This window comes from Elephas maximus, chromosome 20, assembly GCF_024166365.1.
Source record: "Elephas maximus indicus isolate mEleMax1 chromosome 20, mEleMax1 primary haplotype, whole genome shotgun sequence".
NCBI classification, from domain to species: Eukaryota; Metazoa; Chordata; class Mammalia; order Proboscidea; family Elephantidae; genus Elephas; species Elephas maximus.
In genome coordinates, this window is record NC_064838.1 from 34,682,632 (window position 1) to 34,709,786 (window position 27,155).

The following is a 27,155-nucleotide window of genomic DNA, read 5'->3' on the forward strand; positions in this document are numbered from 1 at the left end:
CGACACTAACACCATAAAGTCATGAGGGTTCTAAAGGCCTTGCACAGCGCCTGATTGTAACAGCCACCATCTCTTGAGCTCTTAACACAAAAGAATGCCAGAAGACAATACCAGTGAATGTTTATTGAGCATTTACTGTTTACCGAAAGGCCTGGTAATATGCTTCTTCTATAAAGATTACAACCAAGAAAACCCTGTGGAGCACAGTTCTGCCCTGTAGCACATGAGGTCACCATGAGTTGAAATCCATGGCAACCAACAGTAACATCCCCTGTTCTGAGCCCTTTCTATGGATTATCTCCATAAAAGTCTACATCTGGGTAGCTGCTATTACGGTCTTTTTACCGATGAGACTGAGCCACAGAGATGTTGAGTAACTTGCCAAGGTCACACAGCTAAAAAAAAAACGTGTAACTCTTCAGAGGCTAGGCAGGCTGGGAGTGGGAGGGGAGGCAGCAGATTGTTGAGCCAGTGGCTCAGGAAGGGGGAGGACCCCGACACACATCAGGCGCCCCAAATGTACCAGCACAGCAGACAACATCTGTGGCCGTGGGATTCAGTACCTGGTAGAGTTGCAAGGGGTGGACTCTCCCAAGGTGTGAATTGGGGTGTGGGGTCTAGGTAAGGTTCCCGGCCGGCTTGATACTGCTCCAATGGGGCGGGGGCCGCCTGCAGGGCCAGGCGGGGCTATGCTGTCATCTGGAGCCTCTGCTGCCTGGCGGCCACACTCCGGGCGCGAGCGGCGGGAACGCAAGCAGGGCTGCAGGGAGTGCAGCCGCCGCCGCCGCCGCCGTCGCTGCACATGGGCCGGTTTCACCGCCGCCGCTCCTAGCCCCCGGCGGCCTCGGTCTCGCAGCCTCCGGACCAGCCATGTCTCTCAACGGAATCTCCGAGCGCAGCGTCCCGGCCACCAAGATTGAAATCACCGTATCCTGCCGGTGAGTGGGCCGTGCCGGGGAGGGCTTAGGCTCTGCTCCAGCCTCAGCTGGCCCCGGGCTCGGCAGAGAAAGGGTCTGGACCCCAGGGGAAAGGCACCTGGGACCGGAAAATCGTAGCTGAGGAGCCATCGGCAGGGTAGAGGAGGGGGTCTCCTTGATTGAGCCCCCACCCCACAAAAGAGGGTTGAGCCTGTGGGCTCAAGGAGTAGATCGTGGGGATTCAGGAGGACCTGTGCCCCAGGAGGACAAAGTTCTGGGGCGACCCCCCTGTCTTTGGCTCTTGAAGGCAGTGTGAACGCGTACACGTCCCATCCGCAGAGAAACGGTTCTGGGTTGATATTTCCGGCGCTGTCCATGGTACTGACAGCGCGGACCACCGGCGAAGCGTAGGGAGAGGGAGCCGGGACCGGAGGGTACGACTTGAACCTCTTGCGTCCGCCAGGTGCCTGACTTAGGACAGGGTCGAGGAGCTGAGCTCCGAGTAACCCACCCTCTATCCGTCTGTCTGTCGGTTTCTCTAGGAACCTGCTGGACCTCGACACCTTCTCCAAGTCCGACCCGAGTAGGCAGCCCCAAGGCTGGGAGGGGGAACTAGGGGTCCGGGAGCGGCGGAGGGGCAGGGAAATGAGGAACGGGTACGGGCCGACCTGATGTCGTTCCCTCCCCCCGTCCGCACCCGCAGTGGTGGTGCTTTACACGCAAAGCCGGGCCAGCCAGGAGTGGCGGGAGGTGAGTCCCAGAGCCCCCTCCCAGCCCAGCTCTGCCCCCGGAAATCGCCTGACCCTGCAGATCCCCGCGCTGACCCTCCGCCTCCCTGCCCAGTTCGGACGGACCGAGGTGATCGACAACACGCTGAACCCAGACTTCCTGCGCAAATTCGTCCTCGACTATTTCTTTGAGGAAAAGCAAAACCTACGCTTCGATGTGTGAGGCCCCGCCCAGAGCTCTGGCCCGGCCCGGCCCCCGATCTGGAGCAGCCCAGGGTTCTGCCTCGGCCCCACCCCTGCCTCCCCTCCCGTCTGGCTCCTCCCCGGGCCCAGCTCGGTCTCACTCTGAATGGCTCCACTCGTCTTATCCCCGCCCCCAAGTCTACCTCGGCCCCGCCCTTAGATCAGACCCCATCCAGTTCACTCCCCAGGCCTGGCCCGGCCCACAACTCAGCTACCTAATTTAGCTCCGCCTCCGTCTAGGCCCCTCCCCCGATATGGCCCAGCCCCCATCGCTTCCCCTTACTTGGCCTTGCCTGACCCTCTCTGACCCTGACCCCTGCCTCAAACAAGATCCTGGATGAAATTCAGGACCAAGGCCTCTTCTCCCGCCACCCACAATTTTGACCTGAATTCGGAGCCCGACCCCTTTCAGCCTCTCTCCCACCCGGCCCGGCGCCCACCCCACACCCAACAGGCTCCACTCTCTTCCCAGGTACAACGTTGACTCCAAAACCAACATCTCCAAACCGGTAAGCAAGCGTCCCCTCGCGGGCTGGCCAGGCACACAGGAGGCGCTCAAATGTATTAAAGGACCCCCATTAGAACCCCTTCTACCGCATGATCCCAACCCCATCATTCTCCGGCACCGAACCCACCCTCCCGGCCCTCCACTCCTGCCCAGGCCTCAGTTTCCCACCTGCGCCTCTTACTCACTGCTCCTCTTCCTTCCTCGGCCGCCGCTGGGACCCACAGAAGGTGAGGCTAGGCGGGGCTGGGCGGCGCTGGGGTGGGCCTTGGACTGATGGTGAGACCCGGAAGAGGAGCACGTGCAGGCTGTGGATCGTCCCACCGCCTCGGAACCTCCCTGGCAGTGTGCAGCAGCAGCACCCCCAGAGCTGGGCTTAGACTGTGAGCCCCCAGTCCCTCCTGGTCTCTCTGACTCCGTGTCCCCGCGCAGGATTTCCTGGGACAAACGTTTCTGGCCCTGGGAGAGGTGATCGGAGGCCAGGGCAGCCGCGTAGAGAGACCCCTCACGTAAGCCAAATGGGAAGGGGTGTGGGGAGGCGGGCACCTCCAAATTCTCCCTCCCAAGGACACTACAAACTGAGAGCCATAGGCTGGGATTTCCCCTTGTCAGGGGCCCTCGCTGCTCCCATCACCTCAAGTCTAATCGCCAGGACTCTACCCAAGTCACTCTCAGGCCTGACATGTCCACACTCTCCCAAAAAAACCCAGTACCATGGAGTCGATTCCCACTCTACTCACTCTTTTTCTAAGTCTGATTCAACCTTTGAAGTCCACTTCCAAGCCCCTCTCCTCTGAGATACTTTCTCTAACTAAATCACGCCCTCAGAAGTTCCTATCACATCCACTCATTAAATACTTATTACCATGTTTTGTATGCAATGCCCTGTGCTAGGCACCAGGGACTCATCCATTTCACAAATACAGTACTACGGGCACAGACTCTTTCTTGTCAGCCACTGTTCAAGGGGGTGGGTTGCAGTGGTGAACAAAACAAAGGTTCCTGCCCTCAGGGAGCTTATACTCTGGCAGGGGGAGAGAGGCAATACAAAAGAGACAAATAACTGAATTGCATAATATACTAAAAGGCATTAAGTGCTGTGGGGAAAAAAAGGCACCGTAGAGCAGCATTAAAGGGTATTGGTTGGGACTGCAATATTGAATAGGGTGGTCAAGTAGGCCTGATGGAGAGGTCACTTTTGAGCAACGACCTGAAAGAGGTGAGGGAGTGAGCCAAGCAGGTATCTGGAGGAAGAGTGTTCCAAGCAGAGGAAACTGCCAGTGCAAAAGCCTGGTGCCTTCAAAGAACAGAAAGGAGGCCAGTGTGGCTGAAGCAGAGTGAGCAAGGGGGAGAGTAGGGGGAGATGAGGTTGGACACTTAACAGGGGCTCAGGTAGGCCTCTATAAGGACTTTAGCTTTTGTTCTGAAATGAGATGGCAGCCATTGGAGGGTTCTGAGCAGAAGAGCGATATCATCTGACTTACGCTTTCGAAGGATGATGTTGGCTGCTGGGTTGAGAATAAACCTTGAGTCACCAAAGGTAGAAGCAGAGAGCCAATTGGAAGTCTTTACAGTAATCTAGGTGAGAGATCATGGTGGCTTGGACCAGGGTGGAGAGATGTGGATCCATTTTAGATATATTTTGAAGGTGGAGCCAACAGATTTCCTGACAGATTGAATATGGATGTGGGAGGAAGAGAGAAGTCAAGAATGCTACCAAGGTCTTTGGAAGAAAAGAGTTGCTACCAACTGAGATGGTAAAGAACTGAAGGAAGAATAGGTTGGGGAAAGAAGGATCCAATCAGCAGTTCAGTCCTGACATGTTGCATTTCATACGTGTTATTAGACATCTAAGGGGAGATGTCAAACAGCTTGGAAATCACAATAGGATACATGAGTCTTAGATACTGTACTAAGGAATGACTAGAAAAGAGAAGAAAGAAGACGAAAGACTGAGACTCCAAGAGGAAGAGCTAGAAAAGGAGACTGACTGAAAAGGAGCAATTAATGAACTAGGAGGAGAACCAAGAGAAGGTGGTGATGTCCTGGAAGCAAAGTAAAGAAAGTCTATCAAGGAGTAGAGAGTGGCCAAGCATGTAGAATGCTGCTGCAGGTCAAGTAGGGTGAGGGCTGAGAACTGGCCATGGGGTTTAGCATGACAGAGGTCACAGGTAACTCTGACAAGTATAGTTTTGAAGGAGAGGTGAGGTGGAAGTCTGATTGAAGAGGCTTAAAAAAGAATAGGAGAAGAGGAATTGGAGTTAGGGATTTTTCAAGGAGTTTTTTTATAAAGAGAAGAAAAATGGAGTAGTGGCTGGAGGGAAGAAGTGCGGTCAAAAATTTTTTTTTTTTTTTAATATGAGGAATAGTTCATTTTTCTCAAAAAATTATACCATGTTTGTATATTGATAGGAAAGACCCAGTAGAAACTGAAAATTTGATGTAAGAAAAAGAGAGAGAATTGCTAGACTGATGTATTTAAGCAGGCTAGAATATGTGGAATGTAGTGCCTAGTGGAGGAACAGATAAGCACATGGCCAGTTCATCTATAGTAAGGGAGGTGAGGGCAGAGTGTGTGGGTGAAGATACTGGTGGTAGAATAGGTGTGGTGGTGGGGCCTGTGTAATTCCCTTCTGGTTGCTTCCATTTTCTTAGTGAAGTAGGGAACAAGGTCATCAGCTGAGAGTGAGGATTGAGGTCTTGAGATTTTGAGGAAAGAGGAGTGAAACCACCATCTAGCAGAGCTGGAGAGCGAATGGGCTGGGAATTATACAGTATTCAAGACCCTCTTGAGGTTGTGGTCATGCATTTAAAATGGGACCAGTGGGCACTATTGTGTTTTTCTCTGATGTGTTCAGCTGTATGGGTGCAGTATGGATTATGCAGAGAGTTGGATTTAACTAGGGCTGTGGTTCTGCCAAACTAGTATGTCGAAGAGGGTGAAGGGCAAGGAAGAAGAGGCAGGATGTAAGTGAGTGATTATTATAATCATTGACTGGAATTCAGACTTGGTAAGGAGGTGAGGGAGGACATCAAGGAGGGGAAGGACAGTGAGAAGGCAGTAGAATCAATGACTTAGTGGTTCCGGATGTGCAGGCGAACAGTCCCTGTCCTCATCACATTCTTTTTATTTATTATTTTAATTTCTCACTCAAAAATTTATACACATATTGTTTTGTGACATTGGTTGCAATCCCCACAATGTGACAACATGCTCCCCCTCTCCACCCTGGGTTCCCTGTGGCCATTCATCCAGTTCCTGTCCCTTCCTGCTTTCTCCTCTTGCTTTGGGGCAGGAGTTTCCCATTTGGTCTCGTATATTTGATTGAACTAAGAAGCACGCTCCTCACGTATGTTATTTTTTGTTTTATAGGCCTGTCTAATCTTTGTCTGAAAAGTAGGCTTCTGCGGTGGTTTCAGTTGCGAGTTGGCAGAATGTCTGGGGGCCATAGGCTCGGGGGTTGCTCCAGTCTCTGTCAGACTAGTAAATCTGGTCTTTTTTTTTTTGTGAATTTGAATTCTGTTCTACCTGTTTCTCCTGTTCTGTCCGGAACTCTCTGTTGTGATCCCTGTCAGAGCAGTTGGTGGTGGTAGCCAGGCACCATCTAGCCCTTCTGGGTTCAGGCTGGTGGAGTCTCTGGATCATGTGGTCCTTTAGTCCTTTGGGCTAATATTTTCCTTGTGTCTTTGGTTTTCTTCATTCTCTTTTGCTCCAGATGGGATTCACTCTGTCTTTTTAAATTGCAGAGTCAGATACCGAAGGAGTCAAAGAAAGAGTTCAATATTCTCATTTTGAAGAATGGGAAAGCCACATAGCCATTAGAGCCAGGACTTGAATCCAGGACCTTCCTTACCTAGCTTTCTCTCTGCCATACTTTAGATCCTTTGGGGAATGAGATCCTTCAGGCCCTATCAGCAAGGTCCCTGACTGCTTGGAGATCCAAGGAAAATTGGGGTGGAGTCCTTGTATTCACCCTGCAAGCCCATGGAAGTCTCTCTTCTAGGGTCAGGAAAAGAGAAGGCTTTCCTTATCTTTTTTTTAATCTCACTTTTTATAGCCTTGAAAAAAACATAGCAGCTTTGATCTAACGTGTTATCCCTGTTGCCCCTGGGTCTGGACAGAAATTCCCCTCTCCCATTCTATAATGCTACATCACACTCCACATGCCTATTAGCTTTTACATCCCACCTCTCCCTGGAAGCTCCCTGAAGGCAGGGTCCTTGGCCAATTTATACCTATGTCCTCTGAGCCTAGCACAATGTCTGGCGCATAGTAGATACCAGGGCCTGCTTTGAGAAATACAACCACCTTTATACCTAAAAAACTTACAAATTGCTTTCCTTCCATGTATTCATTTAAACCTCCTCACGGTCTCTAGAGGTGGGCATGATTCCCATTTCATGGAAGAGAAACTAAAGCCCAAAAGGGGGAAGTAACTTGCCCAGGGTCACACAGATTGGAAATCACAAAATCCACCCTGAGTCCACTGACTGTAAGTTCCATGTCTTTCCCTCGCTACCACTGGGAGATGTCTGCCTACACTTGCCTAACTCCTTCCTACCAGACTACAGATGCTTACCCTAGTCAAAGTCAGTCCCTTCCTTACCAGGACCCAACCAGGACAGAAGGGGACACACTCAGAGGGCTGTCAGTAAATAACGGTGCATTGATTCCCCAGGAAAACCCCTATGGACCAACCCAGTCCTAGCTGGCTACTCTAACCTCTCTTACCAAGAGACCTTTTCTGCTTTCAGGGGTGTACCAGGCAAGAAATGTGGGACCATCTTGCTGACTGCAGAAGAGCTTAGCAACTGTCGGGTTAGTAGGTGCCACACATTAGATCCAAGAGACTCCTGTCCCTTCGCCCCAAATTCTCTTTAGTGGGATGACTGAAGTCTATGGGTAAGTTGGATGTCAATAGTCTGACCTCATCCACTTCAGGACATTGCCACCATGCAGCTGTGTGCCAACAAGCTCGACAAGAAGGACTTTTTTGGGAAGTCAGACCCCTTCCTTGTGTTCTATAGGAGCAATGAAGATGGCACGTGAGTCACTGCTCCCTCTCCCCCTGCCCCATGACCATGGGCCCATCAGTGCTCTTAGGCTGGGTTAGGGGCACCACCTTGGGATCCACCAGGACCTGAGCTTAGAATTTACTCAAGGCAGCACAAAATATATGCTTAACAAGTAGGGGAATCCCAGAGTATCCATTCACTAAATACTGTCTGTCTCTGGGCAAGTTCTGTCTCTGAGCTCAGTCCTACCCTAAGGCAGGTCCCAGTCTTCTTGCTCCTGTCCAGGTTCACCATCTGCCACAAGACAGAGGTTGTGAAAAACACGCTGAACCCTGTGTGGCAGCCCTTCAGCATCCCTGTGCGGGCACTGTGCAATGGAGACTATGACAGGTCTGCTTCAGCATAAGCTGGGGGGTAAGGGGACGAGGTTACAAGAGTGGGATTCCTGGGTCCCAGAATAATGGCAGCGGTGTCTAACAGTGTTGGAGGGTTCTCAGTGAGACAGGGTTCTAGATAAGGAGATGGGTGGATGGGGAGGCAGATGGATATCCACATAGATGGATAGGTGGATTATCCACAGAGGGATGGGTGGATGGATGGATGGATGGATTATCCGTGGATGGATGGATGGATAGATAAGCAGATGGGTAAATGAAACAGAAAATAAGCAAATTTATGGGCAGATACATCCATACATGGATGGATAGAAGGATGAATAGATGGATAGATAGAAGGGCAACTGGATGATAAACTGGTGAACAGATGAATGGGTATGTAGACGGGTATATAAGAGGATTGGTGGGTGGATGCAGGGGGAAATGAATGAATGGATAGGTGGACTGATGGGTAGATTAGTGCATGGAAAGATGACAGATGAAGGATAGATGAATAGATGATCTGATGAGTGAATAAGTAGATGAATAGATACATGAAAGTTTGGTGGGCAGATGAATGAATGAAAAAGCAGACGGATAGGTGGAATGACAGGAGGATTGATGGGTAGACAGATGAAAGGATGGTAAATGAATGGATGGATTAGTGGATGAATGAGTTGATGGACGGGTGTAAAGTATATGGATAAGTTAACCATAAATGAACCAATAAATGGGCAGCATGTAGATGGGTGGATAGGTGGGTGGGTGGGTGGAAGGATGGATGTGCACACAGACAAATGAGTAGATGAATGGTTAGGCAGATGAACAGATGATAAGATGAACAGATGTCAGATGGTCGGGTTTTTTGATTGGATAGATGGATGGACAGACATATAGATGGATGCGTGTATATCAATAAGTAAGTGAATTGGTGGATTCACTTGGGTTAAGTGGGTGGATAATTAGATGGTTTAAAAGGTAATTGAATTGTCAAATGTATGGTTAAATGGGTGAGTAAATGGAGAGATAGATGGTGGATAGACTGACACATAGACAGATGGATATATGGAATAACATATATAGTAGTTAAGAACAAGGACTTTGGAATCAGGTTGTCCAAGCTTAAATCTCAGCTCATCAGTTACTAGCTATGGACCTTAGCCAATTTACTTTTTTTTTTGTACCTCAGTTTCCTTATCCAAAAATAAGATAATAATAGTACTTACTTTATAAGGTGGTTGTTAAATTAAATGAGACAATATGTGTAAAGTGCTGAGAACAATGCCTTGAATACAGTAAGACTCCATAAGTAGTAAAAGTAGTAGTAATAGTGGTAGGAATCAACTCTATACTAACTTATTGGTTGTTTGTTTAATAGTGGTAATGATAGCAATAGTAGTGATAATAGTGGTAGTGGTAGTAGATGGTTGGATACATGCATTGACTGATGATTAAATGGATAGGACAAATGGATGGACGGAGATAGGTTAGAAAATTAATAGGTTGATGGAAGGGCAGATGGGTGGATGGAATAAGATGACTTGTATATGGCTAAGCAGGTGGGATGCCTCTGGAATTTATCATACACACAACCAGCCTGTTTATCTTCTGTGTTTCAGAACTGTGAAGATTGACGTGTACGACTGGGACCGGGACGGAAGGTGGAACTGCCCCACATATTTCCCTCTCCTGTACTTAACCCAAACAATCCCTTTTAATATGTAGTACATTCAAAGGAACCCAGGCAAGGGTGATAATAGCTATCCCCATTTTGCAGATGCCAGGACCTTGGGTACACCTGATTCCTCTGTTGTCTCTCTGGTGTACTGTCTCTCCCCTTTTCTTCCCCTTATCTTGGCCCCTCTTCTGGCTGAAGCCCCAGTACCCTGCAGCTGGAGAAGGGGCAAGGGATAAGGGGAATAAAGACTGGGTTCGGGGCTGGTTTCAAACCAGCAGCAGCTACTGTTCATTCATGCCTGGCCTCATTGCAGCCATGATTTTATCGGTGAGTTCACCACCAGCTACCGGGAGCTGAGCAAGGCCCAGAACCAGTTCACGGTTTATGAGGTGAGAGCTCCAGCCCTACCCAGGTTACCCATGCCCATCCCCGAATACACAGTCTGCAGCTCCCTTCCTCAGTTTCCACCTTCACAGTTATCTTCCTCCTTTAGGTACTTAACCCTCGGAAGAAGTGTAAGAAGAAGAAATATGTCAACTCAGGAACTGTGAGTGCTTCCTGGAGCTCTGGCCCTCTCTGAATCCTTCTGTTTCCAAGCCCACTGAAATAGCATGATAAATGTTGTGGGTGGGGGAAGGCAGTGGGCACAGATTACTTGGATACAGCAGACACAGGTGGTGCTATTTGGTTCTTTTGTGACTTTTACTTTTTTGCAGAATAAAAAGAACCCTAAGTTGTATTTCCCAATTTAATATGCTTTTGGAAATATAAATATGTTTCTGACAGCTTCCCTTTTTTCCCCTTTAAGAAACTGTAAGATGGGACAGGGTGGGGATGGAAATCATGTACCTCCCATCATATGCCTCTCTCCGAAGCTCTACAATGCCTCTCTCCCTTCTGCCACTCCCACTTCCCTTTCCCAAGTGCCAGGGCTGCCTCTCCTGTCCCACAGGTGACACTGCTGTCCTTCTCTGTGGATTCTGAATTCACTTTTGTCGACTACATCAAGGGCGGGTGAGTCATAGGCCAAGCTCGGGGCTGAAAGCCCAGCAATGAGTTATTCTCACTTTGAAGCCTCAGTTTTCTTATTTATGAATGGTGAGCATCCAATGAGATCAGGGAGGTACACTCTGAAACATTTGGTAAACTGTGAAGTTCTGTGTAAACTATAAAGTATTGCCACTCTTGGCTTTCTTCACAGAGCTACCTTACATTCCTAGCTTCCAGTCCTCTCATCCACCATCCCCAGTAAGATGCCAAACCCATGATCTTCAACAGTGGCCCCAGTAACTTGGCTGAGGCCCAGAAAAAAAGCTATGTCCAAGCAAGAGGGAAAGGCTAAAAGAGAAAGAAAAGCCAAGCCAGACTACAGGGGACACTCACTCCAGTTGGCTGAGTGGAGGCAGGCAGACCTGGAAAGGCACTCTGCTTCTCTAAGCCTCAGTTTTCTCCTCTGTAAAGTGTGGGTATTAATTACTATTTCAAGGCTATAGGAAGGGTTAGATTAAATTAAATATAATACACTTGGCACACCAAACAAAAAAACCAAACCCATTGCCATTGAGTTGATTCCGACTCATAGTGACTGTATAGTATAGAGTAGAACTGCCATATAGTTTCCAAGGAGTAGCTGGAGGATTTGAATTACCGACCTTTTGGTTAGCAGCCACCTCTTAACCACTACGCCACTGGGGCTCCACTTGGCACACAAAACCAAAAAAAACCAAACCCATTGCCATCAAGTCGATTCCGACTCATAGCGACCCTATAGGACTGAGTAGAACTGCCCCACAGAGTTTCCAAGGAGCACGTGGTGGATTCAAACTGCCAGCCTTTTGGTTAGCAGCCATAACGCTTAACCACTACACCACCAGGGTTAGTAGGCATTTAATACTCTGCCACCCAAAGTCAATGAACCAGCAGCATCAGTATCACTTGGAAGTTTGTTAGAAATGCAGAATGTCAGGCTCCACCAGCCCATAAGAATCAGAATTTGTATTTTAATAAGATATCCAGGTGATTCACATGCACAAAAATGTTTGAGAAATACTGGTTTAATAAGTATTAGTCCCTTACTTCTTGACTCATCTACTTCTCTAACAGGACACAGCTGAACTTCACAGTAGCTATTGACTTCACAGCTTCCAATGGTGAGGCATGGATGGGGGAACAGAGTTACAAGGGAGTCATTAGGAATTGGCTGGATCCTTGCCTGAGGAAAAGTCCACCTAGCCAGGAAGCCCAGCCCTTAGGCACATCCCAGTCAGGCTGGTGCTGGGGTAGGGGTTTTGGGGGAGATAAGGGTGGGCATGGGGTATAGGAAAATAGATGGGTAGACAGATAACAGAAGGTTGAAAGAATAGAGGGCTCAATAGGTGGATGAGTAAATAGACCAATGGCAGTAAATGGAGGTGTAAGGAAAGATGGATAGGTGAATGGGTGGTGAATGATGAATGGATGGGTATAATGATGAATAAACAGGGTAGGTAGATGGATGGGTGAGTGAGTACAGTAATCTGGACCAGTGGATGCATGGATGGGTAGGTGGGTAGACAAATGGACAGATATTTAAGTTGTTGAAAGAATGGATAAGTAGATGGGGGAATGGATGAATGGACAGGTGGATGGATCTATATGAGGAAAGACAGGTGAGCGAATGCTTGGAATGGATAGGGATGGATAGATGGCTGAATGGATAAAAGAATAAAAATGCACAAGTGGATGGATGGATGGATGGATGGATGGATGGATGGATGGATGGATGGATGGATGGATGGATGGATGGATGGATGGATGGATGGATGGATGGGTGGGTGGGTGGGTGGGTGGGTGGGTGGGTGGGTGGGTGGGTGGATGGATGGATGGATGGATGGATGGATGGATGGATGGATAGACAGTTAAATAATAGAACGGAGAGGTAGATGGATAGAGATAGATAAGTAGTAAATCGAAAGACGGCTGTATGGCCGAGTGAATGAATGGGTGGATGTATATGTGGGTAGTTGGATAAATGGATGGATAGATATAGGGATGGGTGAGTAGACATATGGGTAAGTGAACAGATTGACAGGTGAAATAATGAGGGAACAGATGGATAGAGGCTGGATGAATGGAAAGGTAGATGGATGCATGCAAGGATAGGAAGGTGAATAGATGGATAAACCAGGTGACCATGGGGCTCCTGTGTTCCTATAGGGAATCCCCTGCAGCCTACCTCCCTACACTACATGAGTCCCTACCAGCTCAGCGCCTATGCCATGGCCCTCAAGGCAGTGGGAGAGATTATCCAAGACTATGACAGCGACAAGCTCTTCCCAGCCTACGGCTTTGGGGCCAAGCTGCCCCCAGAAGGAAGGATCTCCCACCAGTTCCCCCTGGTATGGGATGGTTCAGAGCCTGTACTCTGTGCCCTGGCATGTAGCCCACCCAAGTTGATGAATTTCCTCTATTTACATTTCTTCAAAGGGTCAAGGACCTGCAAAAGAGCAGGAAGTTATAAGAGGGTGGCAGAGCAGGGAAGGGAACAGGGCTGGGGTTTGGAGGGGAGCCTGAAAAGGGGTGATGGGAAAAGGAAGGAGTGAGCTGGGATCAGAGCACTCCTAGGTGTACCCTGCATGGGCTCAGCCTGGCAGGGTATCTTCCCTGACAGAACAACAACGATGAGGACCCTAACTGTGCGGGCATTGAGGGAGTGCTGGAGAGCTACTTCCAGAGCCTGCGCACAGTGCAGCTCTACGGACCCACCTACTTTGCTCCTGTCATCAACCAGGTGGCCAGGTAAGGGAGCTGCATGGGGTTGGGGGAGAATCAGGGCATCCAGACAGGAGGCTGACTCCCCAAGGGTAGTTAGGACCACTCTTGGGTGAACTTAATCTTTGGGGAGGAGGTGAAAGTTTCAGTATTGGCCAGGCCCTAGAACAAAGAGGTTACATAAATCCTTATTCTGGGGCAGAGAGAGTACCAACAGACTACCCCAACCCCAATTCCTGGGAATGACTGCCCAGGCCTCAAGTTTGGGTGAAAGAGAGAAGGGCCTATAGAACACTGATTAAGGCATAAGCTTTGGTATCAGACCTGGCTGTGATCCTGGGCAGAGGTGGAACCAAGGTATGGCAGGTAAGGTGCATGCCCTGGGTGCTGCTTGAGGAGGGATGCTAATGGACAGTTTGTATTGGCCATCCCAGTTTACATCACCAGGTATGACACATGATTCAGCAATTTAAAACTAATTGCCATAGACGCAACTTTCCGTAGAGAGGCCCCTGCCTGGCTCCACCACTTATTGCCCTTGTGACCTTAAGCAATTTAGCCTCTCTAAGCCTCTAACTCATCCCTGTAAAATGGGTGTAATAATTTATAACGATAGCACCTTCTTTACAGGATTACTGGGAGGTTAAATTTAGATAACAATATAAGAGTTACTAGCACAGTGCCTGGCCGTAGTAAGTGCTTAATAAATGATAGATTACAAAATAGAAGTTAACTTTCCAAATTTTCAGAAGGAAAATACAGAAAGCAAAGAAAACCCACATCATATATAAAATAATTTTTTTAAAAAACAAAGGTATTAAAAATGTGACATAAAATAAAATGACAGAACTAAAATCAAACATATATCAAGAAACACAAATGAGAAAAGCTCACCTGTTACAAGGATTCTCTCACTGCATTAAAAAAAAAAAAAAGTAAACCCACTCACTATAGGTTTTGAATAGAAGTGGCCCAGCTAAAACAAAGTAGTCAAGAAGGCTTGAAAATAAAAAGATGCAGGAAAAAAAAAAAAAAAAATTCATTTGAAGGATTGCAGGGAAATTCATATGCTCACAGACTTCCTTTTTCCCTAACAAAGACGTATTTTCTAATTCATAATCAGGATGATTGTTTCTTTAATTATAAAAGTAACATAACATCTCTATAGAAAATTTGAAGGATGAAGAAATGAAATAAGGAGGCGGGGCCAAGATGGTGGAATAGCCAGACGCTTCCTGTGATCCCTCTTACAACAAAGACCGGAAAAAACAAGTGAAACAATTACATTTATGACAAGCTAGGAGCTCTGAACATCAAAGGCAAAGTTACAAAACGGACTGAGTGGCAGGGGGAGGGAGAGACAGTTCAGAAGCAGAGGAGTTGCCAGATCTGAATCGTTGGGATCCCTCAGGCACCATTCCCAGGAGCGGCTGCGGCAGGCTGGTAGTAGCATTCTGCTACAGTTTCCTCAGGGAGAAGCAGCCAGCCGCACAGCCAATTCACACCTCCAGAACCAGAGAAGAGCCGCACTCTCAGCAAAAGCTAAGTACTTGCATATATTTTATTGGGCCCCCAGCCCCCAAGCCAGCTTCAGGGGCTGTTGATTTCCCTGAGCCTGAGATAGGTCCTATTAAGTACCCTGAGCCATCCTCCTGGTCTTGGAGTAGGAATAAACTCACAAATGAGGGAAAAGATAATTTGCCAGCTCCACTAATCGGGGAGCCCAGGAAAGAAGCGGCTCCTGTCCAGGCATAAACGGACTGTGGACTTCAAATACCTTTTCCCCCTGTATGGTCCTTTGTGGGCCTATTTCAGGAGAATAGGCCCTTGTTGGCAGACTGCAACCATTTCAGCTATTTGGTAAAGAGGTGGGTGTTTGATATTTGACACCGCTTTGCCTATAAAGCAGGGTCCTCACCTACCTACATCAGGGGCATAAGGACTGGTGGCTCCACTCAGGTAACCCAGCCACCTGTGACAGGGGCCCAAGGATTACTGGTACCTCCCAGTCCTTACAACCAAAAGCATTGGGTGCCCAAGGTCCGTCTGCAGAACCCACCTACCTGTACACCCTAGGGAACAGGGACATGCTTTCCTCACAGACATCCAGGGTACGGTTCTCAGCTGCCTGCCTTGTTCAGAGCATGACCCCCTCCTGCAACCAGATACCGGTACCTATACCAATCACCCCTGCCCCTCTAAGACTGTAGGACAGAGCCTGTACCACACATTTGATCAGCTACCTGGACACCTGAGCTGAATTCATACAAGAAAAGTGAATGGATTCCTAGACCAATATACCTGATAACAGCTCTAGCCATCTGATGACAGAACGTCAAAGCTTCAAAGATGAAAATAATCAGGCTAGCTCACTCAAGCAACCCATTTAGGCATATCAAAACAAAACAAACAATAAGCCAGGATACAGTAAGCAAACATAAAATTAATACAATAACTTATAGATGGCTTGGCAACAACAGTCAATATCAAGTCACATAAAGAAACAGACCATGATTGCCTCAACAAGCTCTCAAAACAAAGAATCAATAGATCTTCTGGATGAATGTGCCCTCCTGGAATTACTGGATGCAGAATTCAAAAGATTAATATACAGTATTCTTCAAGATATCAGGAACAAGATTAGGAAGGAGATCAGGCAATACATAGAACAAGTCAAAGAACACACAGATAAAGTAGTTGAAGAAATTAAAAAGGTTATTCAAGAACATAATGAAAAATTTAATAAGCTGCAAGAATCCATAGAGAGACAGCAATCAGAAATTCAGAAGATTAACACTAAAATTACAGAATTAGACAATTCAGTAGAAAGTCAAAGGAGCAGAATTCAGCAAGTAGAAGGCAGAATTGGTGAGCTTGAAGATAAAACACTTGGCACCAATATATTTGAAGAAAAATTAGATAAAAGAATTTTAAAAAATGAAGAAACCTTAAGAATCATGTGGGACTACATCAAGAGAAATAACCTACAAGTGATTGGAGTACAAGGACAGGGAGGGAGAGCAGAAAATACAGAGAGAATTGTTGAAGATTTGTTGGCAGAAAACTTCCCTGATATCATGAAAGATGAGAAGATTTCTATCCAAGATGCTCATCAAACTCCACATAAAGTAGATTTTAAAAGAAAGTCACCAAGACATATTATAATCAAACTTGCCAAAACCAAAGATAAAGAGAAAATTTTAAGAGCAGCTAGGGATAAACAATAAGTCACCTACAAAGAAGAGCCAATAAGAATAAGCTCAGACTACTCAGCAGAAAGCATGCAGGCAAAAAGGCAATGGGATAACTTATATAAAGCACTGAAGGAAAAAAATTGCCAGCCAAGAATCATATAGCCAGAAAAACTGTCTCTCAAATATGAAGGTGAAATTAGGACATTTCCACATAAAAAGAAGTTTAGGGAATTCACAAAAACCAAACCAAAACCATAAAAAATACTAAAGGGAGTTCTTTGCTTAGAAGATCAATAATATCAGGTATCAACCCGAGACTAGAACAGTAGGACAGAGCAATTAGAGGTCAACCCAGACAGGGAAATCACAAAAATAAATCAAGACTTAAAAAGCCCTCAAAACAGGGAAACAGCAATGTCATTATATAAAAGAAGACAACATTAAAACTATAAAGAGGGACTAAGAAATGTAGTCATAGATCTTTCATATGGAGTGGAAGACAAGGCAATATAAAGAAATAAAAGTTAGGTTTAAACTTAGAAAAATAGGTGTAAATATTAAGGTAACCACAAAGGAGACTAACTATCCGACTCATCAAAATAAAAAACGAGAAAAAAATAGAGACTCAGCATAAACAAAATCAACAATGAATAAGAGGAAAAGACAATATATAAACTACTCGGCACAAAAAACTAAGTGGGAAAAAGAAACTGTCAACAACACACACAAAAAAACATCAAAATGACAGCACTAAACTCATACGTATCTATAATTACACTGAATGTAAATGGACTAAATGCACCAATAAAGAGGCAGAAACTGACAGAGTGGATAAAAAAACACGATCCATCTGCATGCTGCCTACAAGAGACACACCTTAGAGACACAAACAAACTAAAACTCAAAGGATGGAAAAAAACATATCAAGCAAACAACAATCAAAAAAGAGCAGGAGTGGCAGCATTAATTTCTGACAAAATAGACTTTAAAGTTAAATCAACCACAAAGGACAAGGAAGGACACTGTATAATGATTCAAGGGACAATATACCAGGAGAATATAACCATATTAAATATTTATGCACCCAATGACAGGGCTGCAACATATATAAAACAAACTCTTAACAGCATTGAAAAGTGAGATAGACAGCTCCACAATTATAGTAGGAGACTTCAGCACATGACTTTCGGTGAAGGACAGGACATCCAGAAAGAAGCTCAATAAAGACATGGAAGATCTAAATGCCACAATCAACCAACTTGACCTCGTAGGCATATACAGAACACTCCACCCAACAGCAGCCAAGCATACTTTCTTTTCTAGTGTACATGGAACATTCTCTAGAATAGACCACATATTAAGTCATAAAGCAAGCCTCAGCAGAATCCAAAACACTGAAATATGACAAAGCATCTTCTCTGACCATAAGGCCATAAAAGTAGAAATCAATAACAGAAAAAACAGGGAAAATAAATCAAACCCTTGGAAACTAAACAATACCCTGCTCAAAAAATACTGGGTTATAGAAGACATTAAGGATGAAATAAAGAAATTCATAGAATCCAATGAGAATGAAAACACCTTCCTATCAGAACCTTTGGGAGACAGCAAAAGCAGTGCTCAGCGGTCAATTTATATCAATAAATGCACACGTACCAAAAGAAGAAAGGGCCAAAATCAAAGAATTATCCCTACAACTTGAACAAATAGAGAGCAACAAAAGAAACCCTCAGGTACCAGAAGAAAGCAAATAATAAAAATTACAGCAGCATTAAATGAAATAGAAAACAGAAAAACAATTTAAAGAGTTAACAAGACCAAAAGCTGGTTCTTTGAAAAAATTAACAAAATTGATAAACCATTGGCCAATCTGACAAAAGAAATGAAATAAATCACCCAGACTACTGCCTGTGGGAATGGTGGATATATATAGTTCCTGAAAGTGTTTTTCCTATGCATCCATAATTACAGTCAAATTACATATAACATTTCACTACTGCTTTTTTCACGTAATATTGGAGCCTGAGCATTTTTGTTGTTGTTACACAGACTCCTTAAATATTATCTTGGGCAAGTAGAGATTCATCTATTCATTCAGTTAGTAAACATTCAATAAAGGGGCAAGATAGCGTGAGTGTGGGCCCTGGAACCAGACTAGCTAAGTTGAAATCTTGGTTCTGCTATTCATTAACTGGTTGTGTGAGTCTTAAATTCTCTGTGCCTCAGCTTCCTTATTTGCCAAATGGAGGCTAATAATAATAATATTATATTATATACATCATAGAGCTGTGAGGATTGACTAACTTAATATATGTCAAGCACTTAGAACAGTGCCTGCACTTTGTAAGCGCTTTTGGTGTTAGCTATTGCTGTTACTATAATTATCGTTGTTACTATTCAAAGGGCATCGGCTATGTGCTCAGTTCTCTACTGGGGCACTGGAGGCTCACAGATGAATCAGATCTAGTCCTGCCCTTGGGAGCTCCCAACTTGGTGCAGGAGACAGAAATATAAATAAATCATTACCTTCTGTAGGCCAGAGTTTCCCAGACTTTCCAGCAAGTTGCCCATCAGCAAAGGCAAGTGATTGCATCCCTGGGGGAGCCTGGGGGCACAGCCCAAAGCAGCCGGCCTGTAAATGTCTTTGAAGTCTCCATATTTTACCTTAAAAATGCATGCAAATTTTTCACATTCTTCTCAGATTGCATCCATGTTTGCTTTAATTTTTAAAAAGGCATTTTTAGTGTACTTGCAGTCATCTAGCTTTATCCACCAGATCATGGAGTAGGATGGATGCTCCAAGTTTATCCTGTGGCCTTGGGCCACCCTTGGCACACACACTGGTACCCTCAGGGTATGAGAGCCCATTTGGAGAAGCAGACAGCCCACCATGCTGGGTGGCATCCTATGGGGTTGAGGTTAGAAGAGGGGTGAGGGTGTAACCTAGCCTGAGAGACCCAAGGCAGGCCTACCGGAAGAACTGTGTCTTAAGGGTGAGCTAGACTTTATCAGAGTGGGACACAGTAGGCCTGTAGAAAGAACAGCATGTGAAAAGCACAGAGGTATAAGGAGACAAGGTTAGAAAACATCGAACAGTTTAATATGACCAGAGTGTGCAGTGTATGTAGAAGAGTATGCAGACAGCAGGAGGAAGTGGAAAGTGATGGGATCAAGAGCTTCAGCCTTAGGCTCAGTTGGTCAAGCAGGGTCTTGAATCCCAGCTTCACCGCTACTTGGAGGTGCTACTTAACTTCTCTGAGCCTCAATTTTCTCATTTTCAAAAAAGGGACCTACCTCATAGAATTTGGTGAGGATTAAAGTAGATCATGTATGTCAAATGCACAACTGTGATTTTGATGATCACAAAGGACTCTTGCCTACCATCCAACAGCCAGGTGGGCACAGACTGGCCTCACTCAGCCAGTCATTACCTCCTCAGCCAATTTATAGGTCTAAATGGGCTTGGGAATGCCAGGTATCTACAGGGAGCCAAAGATGTACCTCCCATCCTCCAAAACCCTTCCACGCCTCCCATTGTCCCTAGCCCTCAAATCCCTTCATGAGTTAGCTCTTGCTCACCACTCCAACCTCATCTCTCTTCTGTAGTTCTACATGCTAGAACACACTATGAGAGTATCGGTTTGCACATGCCATTCCCTCTCTCTGGAATACCTTTCCCTTTACTTTTCCATCCCATATTGTCCCCTGGCTAATTCCTACTCATTTTTCAGGTCTTAGGTTAGATATCACTCCCTGAAAGCCGTAACCTCTTCTGAATGCTCAGCACATAGCAGGTGTGCAGTGACTATTTGTGAAACAAGGGAATGACAGAAGGTACCAGCCCAGGCCTATGAGGAGCTGGAAGCCAGAATTCAGGAAGGGAGTAGGGTCTGCTAAGGAGGATCATGACTGACTCCCACCCTGGATCTGGGCAAACTGAGCCAGTACCCATTGCTAGGGGATTGATGCCAACTCATGGCAACCCCACGTGTATCAGAGTACTCCATCGGGTTTTCAATGGCTGTGATTTTATGGAAGTATATCAGCAGGCCTTTCTTCCATAGAGCTGCTGGGCAGATTCAAACTGCCAACCTTTTGGTTAGTAGCTGAGCAAAAACTGTGTGCCACCCAGGGACCATAGCTATTTGAGTTCTCCACTTTCATCATTTCTTTCCTCTGATTTTTTTTATGTTAGGCTAAAGTACCAGCAAGTACTATTGCTGACTCCATCCCAGTGCTATTCAATAGAACTTTCTGCATTGGTAGAAATGCTCTGTATCTGTGCTGTCCAATATGGTAGCCACTATCACATATGATATAAGCACTTCAAATATAGCTAGAGTGAGGAATTGATTGTTTAATTTTATTTAATTTTAATTTAAATAGCCACAAGGGAGGACTGGGGAGTTACTGCTAAATGGTTTGAGTTTCTGTCTGGGGTGATAAAAAATAATAATAATACATATAATTTAACAATTTTTAAATTAAAATAAGTAAAATAAAAGCTTGTTTTTAACTTGTTAAAAAATTTAATAGCTACATGTGTAAATAAAAACCAGTTGCTGACAAGTTAATTCTGACTCATGGTGACCCTATGTGTGTCAGAGTAGAGCAGTGCTCCATAGGGTTTTCAATGGCTGATTTTTCAGAAGTAGATTGCCAGGCCTTTCTTCTGAGGTGCCTGTGGGTAGACTCAAACCTCTGACCTTTGGGTTAGCAGCCATGCACAGTAACAGTTTGCACTACCCAGGTAAAAAAACCAAAAACCAAACCCAGTGCCATCAAGTCGATTCCGACTCATAGCGACCCTATAAGACAGAGTAGAACTGCCCCATCGAGTTTCCAAGGAGCGCCTGGTAGATTTGAACTGCCGACCCTTTGGTTAGCAGCCGTAGCACTTACCCACTACGCCACCAGGGTTTCCATTACCCAGGTACTGTGTGTAAATAGCCACACATAAAACCACATGTAAAATAACAGGACTGGACTCAATGACTTCTGAAGTCTTTTTCAGATGGAAATATCTTGGACTTAAAGACTGATGGTGAGAGAAGGGTAAGGAGCTCTGGGAGCAGCTGTTAGGCCAGCTGAGGGAGGACTGCAGAGGACCCAGCAATTCAGGCAGGGGGATGTGGATGGAAGAAGGTAGAGCCAAGAGAGAAGAAATAGGAGGCAGAGGGAAAGAAGGGAGCCTTCAGCCTTTGCTCTTGTTCTTGTATGACCATAAATATCTTCATAAAAAAAAAAAAAATCTTCATAGGGGCTGGCAAATCCCTGTGTGGTCTGGCCCCCGCCCACCCTTCAGCCTCATGGTTCAATCTGCTTCCCCGGCTTTCTGGCTCCCAACGGGGTGGGCCCCTTTCAGTCCAACACAGAATGTTTGCATATGTTGTTTCCTCTGCCTAGAGGGGTCCCCCCTTCACTTAGTTCCGTCCTTCACCCTCAGACACGACTTCCTTAAAGAAGCCTTCACTGGCTTCTGGACTAGGTCAGGATGCCCTGTTATACACTGCCATTGCACTGTGCCCTTCCCCATCACAGTATTCATCACAACACTCATTTTACACTTATTTGTGTGATTCTTGATGTCTGCCTCCCCCAACTGGGCTAGGACGGATTTTTTTTCTCATCATGTATCTCCAGTGCCTGATACAGCGCCTACCATATGGTAAGTGCTCAATAAATATAACTGGTCGGATGGCAGGCAGGAGTGGGCAGCCAGGTCTGGTGAAGGAGCATGGACTTCAGAAGCCCCAGTCATTGCCTGCAGCTCACACACTGGCCATGAAAGCATTGGGCTGTTGGGGGCGGGGGGGTCCCTTGGCCTCTCTAGGCTTTCAGCTGGAGTCTGATCTTGCCCTCTCACCTAGGGCTGCAGCCAAGATCTCTGATGGTTCCCAGTACTATGTCCTGCTCATCATCACCGATGGGGTCATCTCTGACATGACGCAGACTAAGGAGGCCATTGTCAGCGTGAGTCTGAGGAGAAGGGCTTGGCAGAGAGGGGACTATGAAGGGAAAAAAAAAACAACAACTGTGAGGGGTCTAAGATTTTACCCTACTTGCAAGTTAACAAGTTAGCCTGCCACAGTTTTATAGATTCTGGAAAAAGACACAACGAGACTCCTGGATCAGAGACAAAGGACTTTGTTATTCACAGCAACAGCAGTAGCCAGACTATCAGCATTTGCTCTGATTCTTTAAGTATCCATGTCCACAGGATGATGGGCCAGGTGACACCTGCATAGGTAGTGGGCTGCATTACAGGGCTGCATTACAGCAAGTATGCCTGTCCTTTATTCCAGGAGACAATTTGTTTGGTAATTATTACACTGGACAGTGAACAAAGCTGCCTTTTGCTCCAGAGGAAGACACTGTATCTTTCAAACCTGTTTGCTACACAAACGCTGTTGAAAAGATCAAAGTCTGGAACAAAGGGAGTCAGGGCCTCGGCCAAAACAAAACAAAACAAAACCCACTGCTGTAGACTCGATTCTGACTGATAGCAACCCTACAGGGCCTCACTCGGCTAGATGTGCAGAAAAGTGAGAGACCCATGGAGAACTGTTTTTCAAAGTTACCTGTCTTGTTATGGCTACTTGCCTCAACCATTCACTTTCTCTGTCTCACAGGCCTCTTCCCTGCCTATGTCTATCATCATTGTTGGTGTGGGACCAGCCATGTTTGAGGGTAAGTAGGCTGCAGTGGGGGTGTTCATGAGTGGGACCAAAAACTTGGGAGAACAGGGATAGGTCTCCCAATGGAAAAGGAACCAGGGAGGTGAAAAACAGGGAAACCTAGACCTTCCTCACAGAAAAGACAGGATGGATACCCCTATAGGAACTTGGCAAAGTCACAGACCTCCCTAACCTAGTTTCCTCATCATAACCAAGACTGATGATACTAACACTTCCTTTCTGAGGTTCCTGGGAGAATGAGATGTGTGGGAAAGCATAATAACATCATCACAATGCCTAATATCTGTAGGACTTTGATGCAACCATTAGGCATTCTCACGATGACTCTGAAGGGAGATATGAGGGAGAGGGGTGGCAGGAGTTGGGATGGAAGTAGTCAATCAGCTGAGAGGTGTCTTATCTGCAGCAATGGAAGAATTGGACGGTGATGACGTGCGCGTGTCCTCTAGGGGACGCTACGCAGAGCGGGACATCGTTCAGGTAGACCTGGCCTGGGAGAGGAGTTCATGGAGATGAAAGGCATGGTGGGAAGGAGAGGCTAAGTTGGGAGCCACTTTCCCTTACTGACTTCTCAGTCACCTTTCTCCCCTTCACTTTTCAATCCTTCCTGCATTCACTGAACAAATTCTCTTTGTGAAACCAGAAAGTTGCTGCAGCCATTGTGGATTCTTGGTAAAGGAGGTACCCAAGGTCCCTGCCATCTAGTGGGGCAATGAACAATAAACAAATCATCACACAGATAAACATCTTATTAGACTGAGGTACATGCTGTAGAGGAATAGCAGATGCCACTATGAAAGGGGACCTGACTTTGATAGGACAGTCAGGCAAGGTTTCTATGAGGAAATGACATTAGAGCTGAGACCTGAAGGATGAATAGGAGGGTACCAGCTTAGAGGCAGAGGAACAGCACAGGAGAAAGCCCTGGCTTAGACGCTTAGAAGAATTGCCCCAGTCAAAGAAAAGGCAGGAAGCCAGGGTGGCAGGGCCACAGTGAACAAGGGGTAGAGGGAGCCAAAGCCTTGCAGGTGATGGTCAAGATTTGGGGTTTGTTCTAAAAACATTGGAAAGTTCTTGAAGGACTTTACATAGGGGAGTTAGATGGCCAGACTGGTATTTTAAGAGGATCTCTCTGGCTGCTGCTTGGAGGGCAGACCGTAGCAGGGCAAGACAGAAGGCAGGTAGACCTGTTAGTGAGGAAGCCTTTGAAGTAGTAAAGGTAAGATGACAGGGATCTAGACCAGGGCAGAAACAGTGGGGATGGAGAGAAATCAAAGTTTCAAAAGATATTTAAGAAAAATAATTTACAAGAGTTGGTGATTTAATTAGATGGTGGGGGGTGAAGGAGGCATCACGGATGACTCAGTTTTCTAATATAAGCAACTGGGTGAGTGATGATTCCACTTACTGGGATGGGAAAGGCTGGAGGAGCAGCAGATTTGGCAGAAAGAGCTAGAATTTGGTTTTGAACACACTGGGCTTGAGGTATGTGTAAGGCAAATGAATGGAGACATGATACGGGCAGTCTGATATGTGGTTCTGGACCTTAAAATTAAGGCCAAGGATAGATATATAAATTTGGGAGTCATGAAGGAACAGTTTGTAAAGTCAAGGAAGTGTATGAAATCACCCAGGAAAAGAGTTGAGAGAAAGGACTAGGTTTAGCAACCAGGGAGATCTGGAGAAATGGAGGGGAAGGAAGAGGAGAGCATCCAGAAAGGTAGGGGAAGAACCAGAAAAGTGTAGTGTCAAGAGTGTGGTGTGTCAGGGAGGATTATAGCCAAATGTAATGGAAACCTAAAGAGAAACCAAGCAAGATGATGACAATACTGTTGTCCACTGAATTGATTAAGTAACATGGGGCTATCGATTACATCAGCAAGAGCAGTTTCAGTAGAGTGTAAAGCCGTACTGGAGTGGGGTGAGGGTGAATACCAAAAACCAAACCAAACCCATTGCCGTCGAGTTGATTTCAACTCATAACAACCCAGTAGGACAGAGTAGAACTGCCTCATAGGGTTTTCAAACCCATAATCTTTACAGAAGCAGATTTCTACATCTTTCTCCTATAGAGCAGCTAGTGGGTTCAAATCACCAAGCTTTTGATTAGCAGCCGAAAGTTAAAAAGAAAAAAGGAAGAAAGAAAGGGGGACAGCAAATGTAGAAAACTGTCCAGAAGAGAGAAAACCTTCTATTCCCACCCCTACTCCCCTCTCTCCCTGCCACCCACACCTGCCTTTTCTGTGCCTGTCCCAGTTCGTCCCATTCCGAGACTATGTTGACCGGTCAGGCAACCAGGTGCTGAGCATGGCCCGGCTGGCCAAGGATGTGCTGGCTGAGATCCCAGAGCAGCTGCTGTCCTACATGCGGACCAGGGACATCCAGCCTCGGCCCCCAGCCCCTACAAACCCCAGCGCAACCCCGATTCCAGAGCAGCCCTGAGAAGCCCAGATATCCAATGCCTAGCAGTCTATCTGCCTGCTCACCCATTGCTTCTGCTGAAAGCCAGAGGGACCTGGAGCCCTGGACCTAGCCAGCTTGGAGGATCAGTGCTGGCTGGCCGACCACCCTACCCTGTCACCCACAGAAGGGCTAGGCGCTACCACCACCCCCCTGCCTTCATGCCAATAATAAAGCTGATCTTTAGTCCATCTCTGTCTCATGAGTCTTGGGGCTTCTGCCAGGGCCCCAGGGCCTGGGGCCACACCAAGAAAGGGAGGGAGGGAGCAAGGATGGCTTCAGCAAGGACTCATCTCCATCCTACGCCACAGTCATCCAATCACGTCTTTCTACATTCTTCAAACACTTGCAGAAAAGATAAGTGAAACTTTGTGTGTCTCTGTACATTTTTTTCTGAGGAGACAGGACCACAGCTTTCATCAGACTCTCAGAGGGGTTCCTGACCTCCAAAGGGGTCCACTGTAAGATGACTGTATGACTCTGCTCTGATCCATTTATTCTGAGTTTTCTGAATGAAGATTTAAAAAAAAAAGTTTTCTTTGAGCATTTACAACATATCGGACACTGTTAAGTGATTTACAATCATCATCTCATTTAATCCTCACAACAATCCTGTGAGGTAGGTAACATGTATTATCCCTATTTCACATATAAGCAAACTGAGGCTCAGAGAAGTGAAGTCACTTTTTCTCAATAGAACTCATCAGTTTGACTCCAGAGCCTAAGATCTTAACCTGCATCCTGGCATCCAAGTTCTCTGAAGCCCCGAAGAACTGACAACAGAGTTTTTGTGCTCCATTTTATAAATAAGGAACTTGAGATAGAAGAATTTAACAACTTGCCCAAGTTCACATAGTCAGGAAGTAACCCAGTCACATTCAAACCAGCTCTGTTGGTTCTGACACCATCTTCCAAGCAGCATATTGCATTTCGCCGCCGACCCGCAGGTTTCTAATACCTGAATCCCATCAGTTTACCTACACAAGCCTTTCCACGCCCTACCAGCTCCCCAGCTCCTCTCAAAATCCCGCCTCTTCCCTTGGATCCACACCTTCCCTCCAGCCCTACTTTACCTTTTCCCAAGCTCCTTCCCTTTCCTCCAGTCACGCCCCATTATCCCTAACTGGCGCTGCCCTTTCCTTCCAGCCCAGCCCCTTTACCTTTTCCAAGCTCTGTCCTTTCCCACCCCCGCAACCCCCAATCAGCTTCCCTAGGTTTGTCCCAGGTCTATCCTTTCTCTCTAGCCCAGCCCCGCCCTTCAGGCCTATCCAAGGCCTCGCCCCTTTACGTTTTCTGAAGCCCACTCTTCTGATTAACCCCACCCCGCTCTTTACCTCAGCTCTGCCTTTATCCTTCTCCTTACTGGGCCCCGCTATACAAAAAGCTCCACCCACTCTCCGCAAACCCCGCCCCATTGCTATTTTTAGGTGCCCTGGAGTACATTCCGACTCCTAAGGACCCTATGTACAACAGAACGGAACACCGCCCTGTCCTGCGACATTCTCATAATCATTGCTAAGTTTGAGCTTATTGTTGCAACCACTGTGTCAATCCATCTGGTTGAGGGTCTTCCTCTTTTTCACTGGCCCTCT

At 46.3% G+C, this 27,155-nt stretch overlaps 1 protein-coding gene across 2 annotated transcripts; it reads left to right on the forward strand.

The window, feature by feature from the left end:
- The first annotated feature begins 744 nt into the window (after nt 1-744).
- Nucleotides 745-25,747, forward strand: CPNE9 (copine family member 9). Of its 2 annotated transcripts, XM_049862232.1 has the most exons (21): nt 745-938; nt 1,460-1,500; nt 1,621-1,667; nt 1,761-1,864; nt 2,361-2,397; nt 2,621-2,623; nt 2,826-2,902; nt 7,149-7,212; nt 7,336-7,439; nt 7,695-7,799; nt 9,403-9,444; nt 9,775-9,850; nt 9,955-10,008; nt 10,414-10,475; nt 11,565-11,611; nt 12,657-12,838; nt 13,111-13,238; nt 22,276-22,378; nt 23,038-23,095; nt 23,510-23,583; nt 25,360-25,747. In XM_049862232.1, the coding sequence occupies exons 1-21, from the start codon at nt 871-873 to the stop codon at nt 25,543-25,545; spliced, it is 1,662 nt and encodes a 553-aa protein (XP_049718189.1). In that variant the 5' UTR covers nt 745-870; the 3' UTR covers nt 25,546-25,747. The 2 variants fall into 2 exon arrangements, with proteins under 2 accessions (XP_049718189.1, XP_049718190.1); XM_049862233.1 differs by lacking the exons at nt 2,621-2,623; nt 7,695-7,799.
- The last annotated feature ends 1,408 nt before the right edge of the window (nt 25,748-27,155 follow it).

What these genes read in the sequence shown, in the direction of transcription:
- CPNE9 (XM_049862232.1), top strand. Translation starts at nt 871, where the DNA reads ATGTCTCTCAACGGAATCTCCGAGCGCAGCGTCCCGGCCACCAAGATT. An exon ending in AGGAGCAATGAAGATGGCAC is followed by an intron (nt 7,440 to 7,694) that starts GTGAGTCACTGC and finishes GCTCCTGTCCAG; the next exon opens with GTTCACCATCTGCCACAAGA. An exon ending in TGCAATGGAGACTATGACAG is followed by an intron (nt 7,800 to 9,402) that starts GTCTGCTTCAGC and finishes TCTGTGTTTCAG; the next exon opens with AACTGTGAAGATTGACGTGT.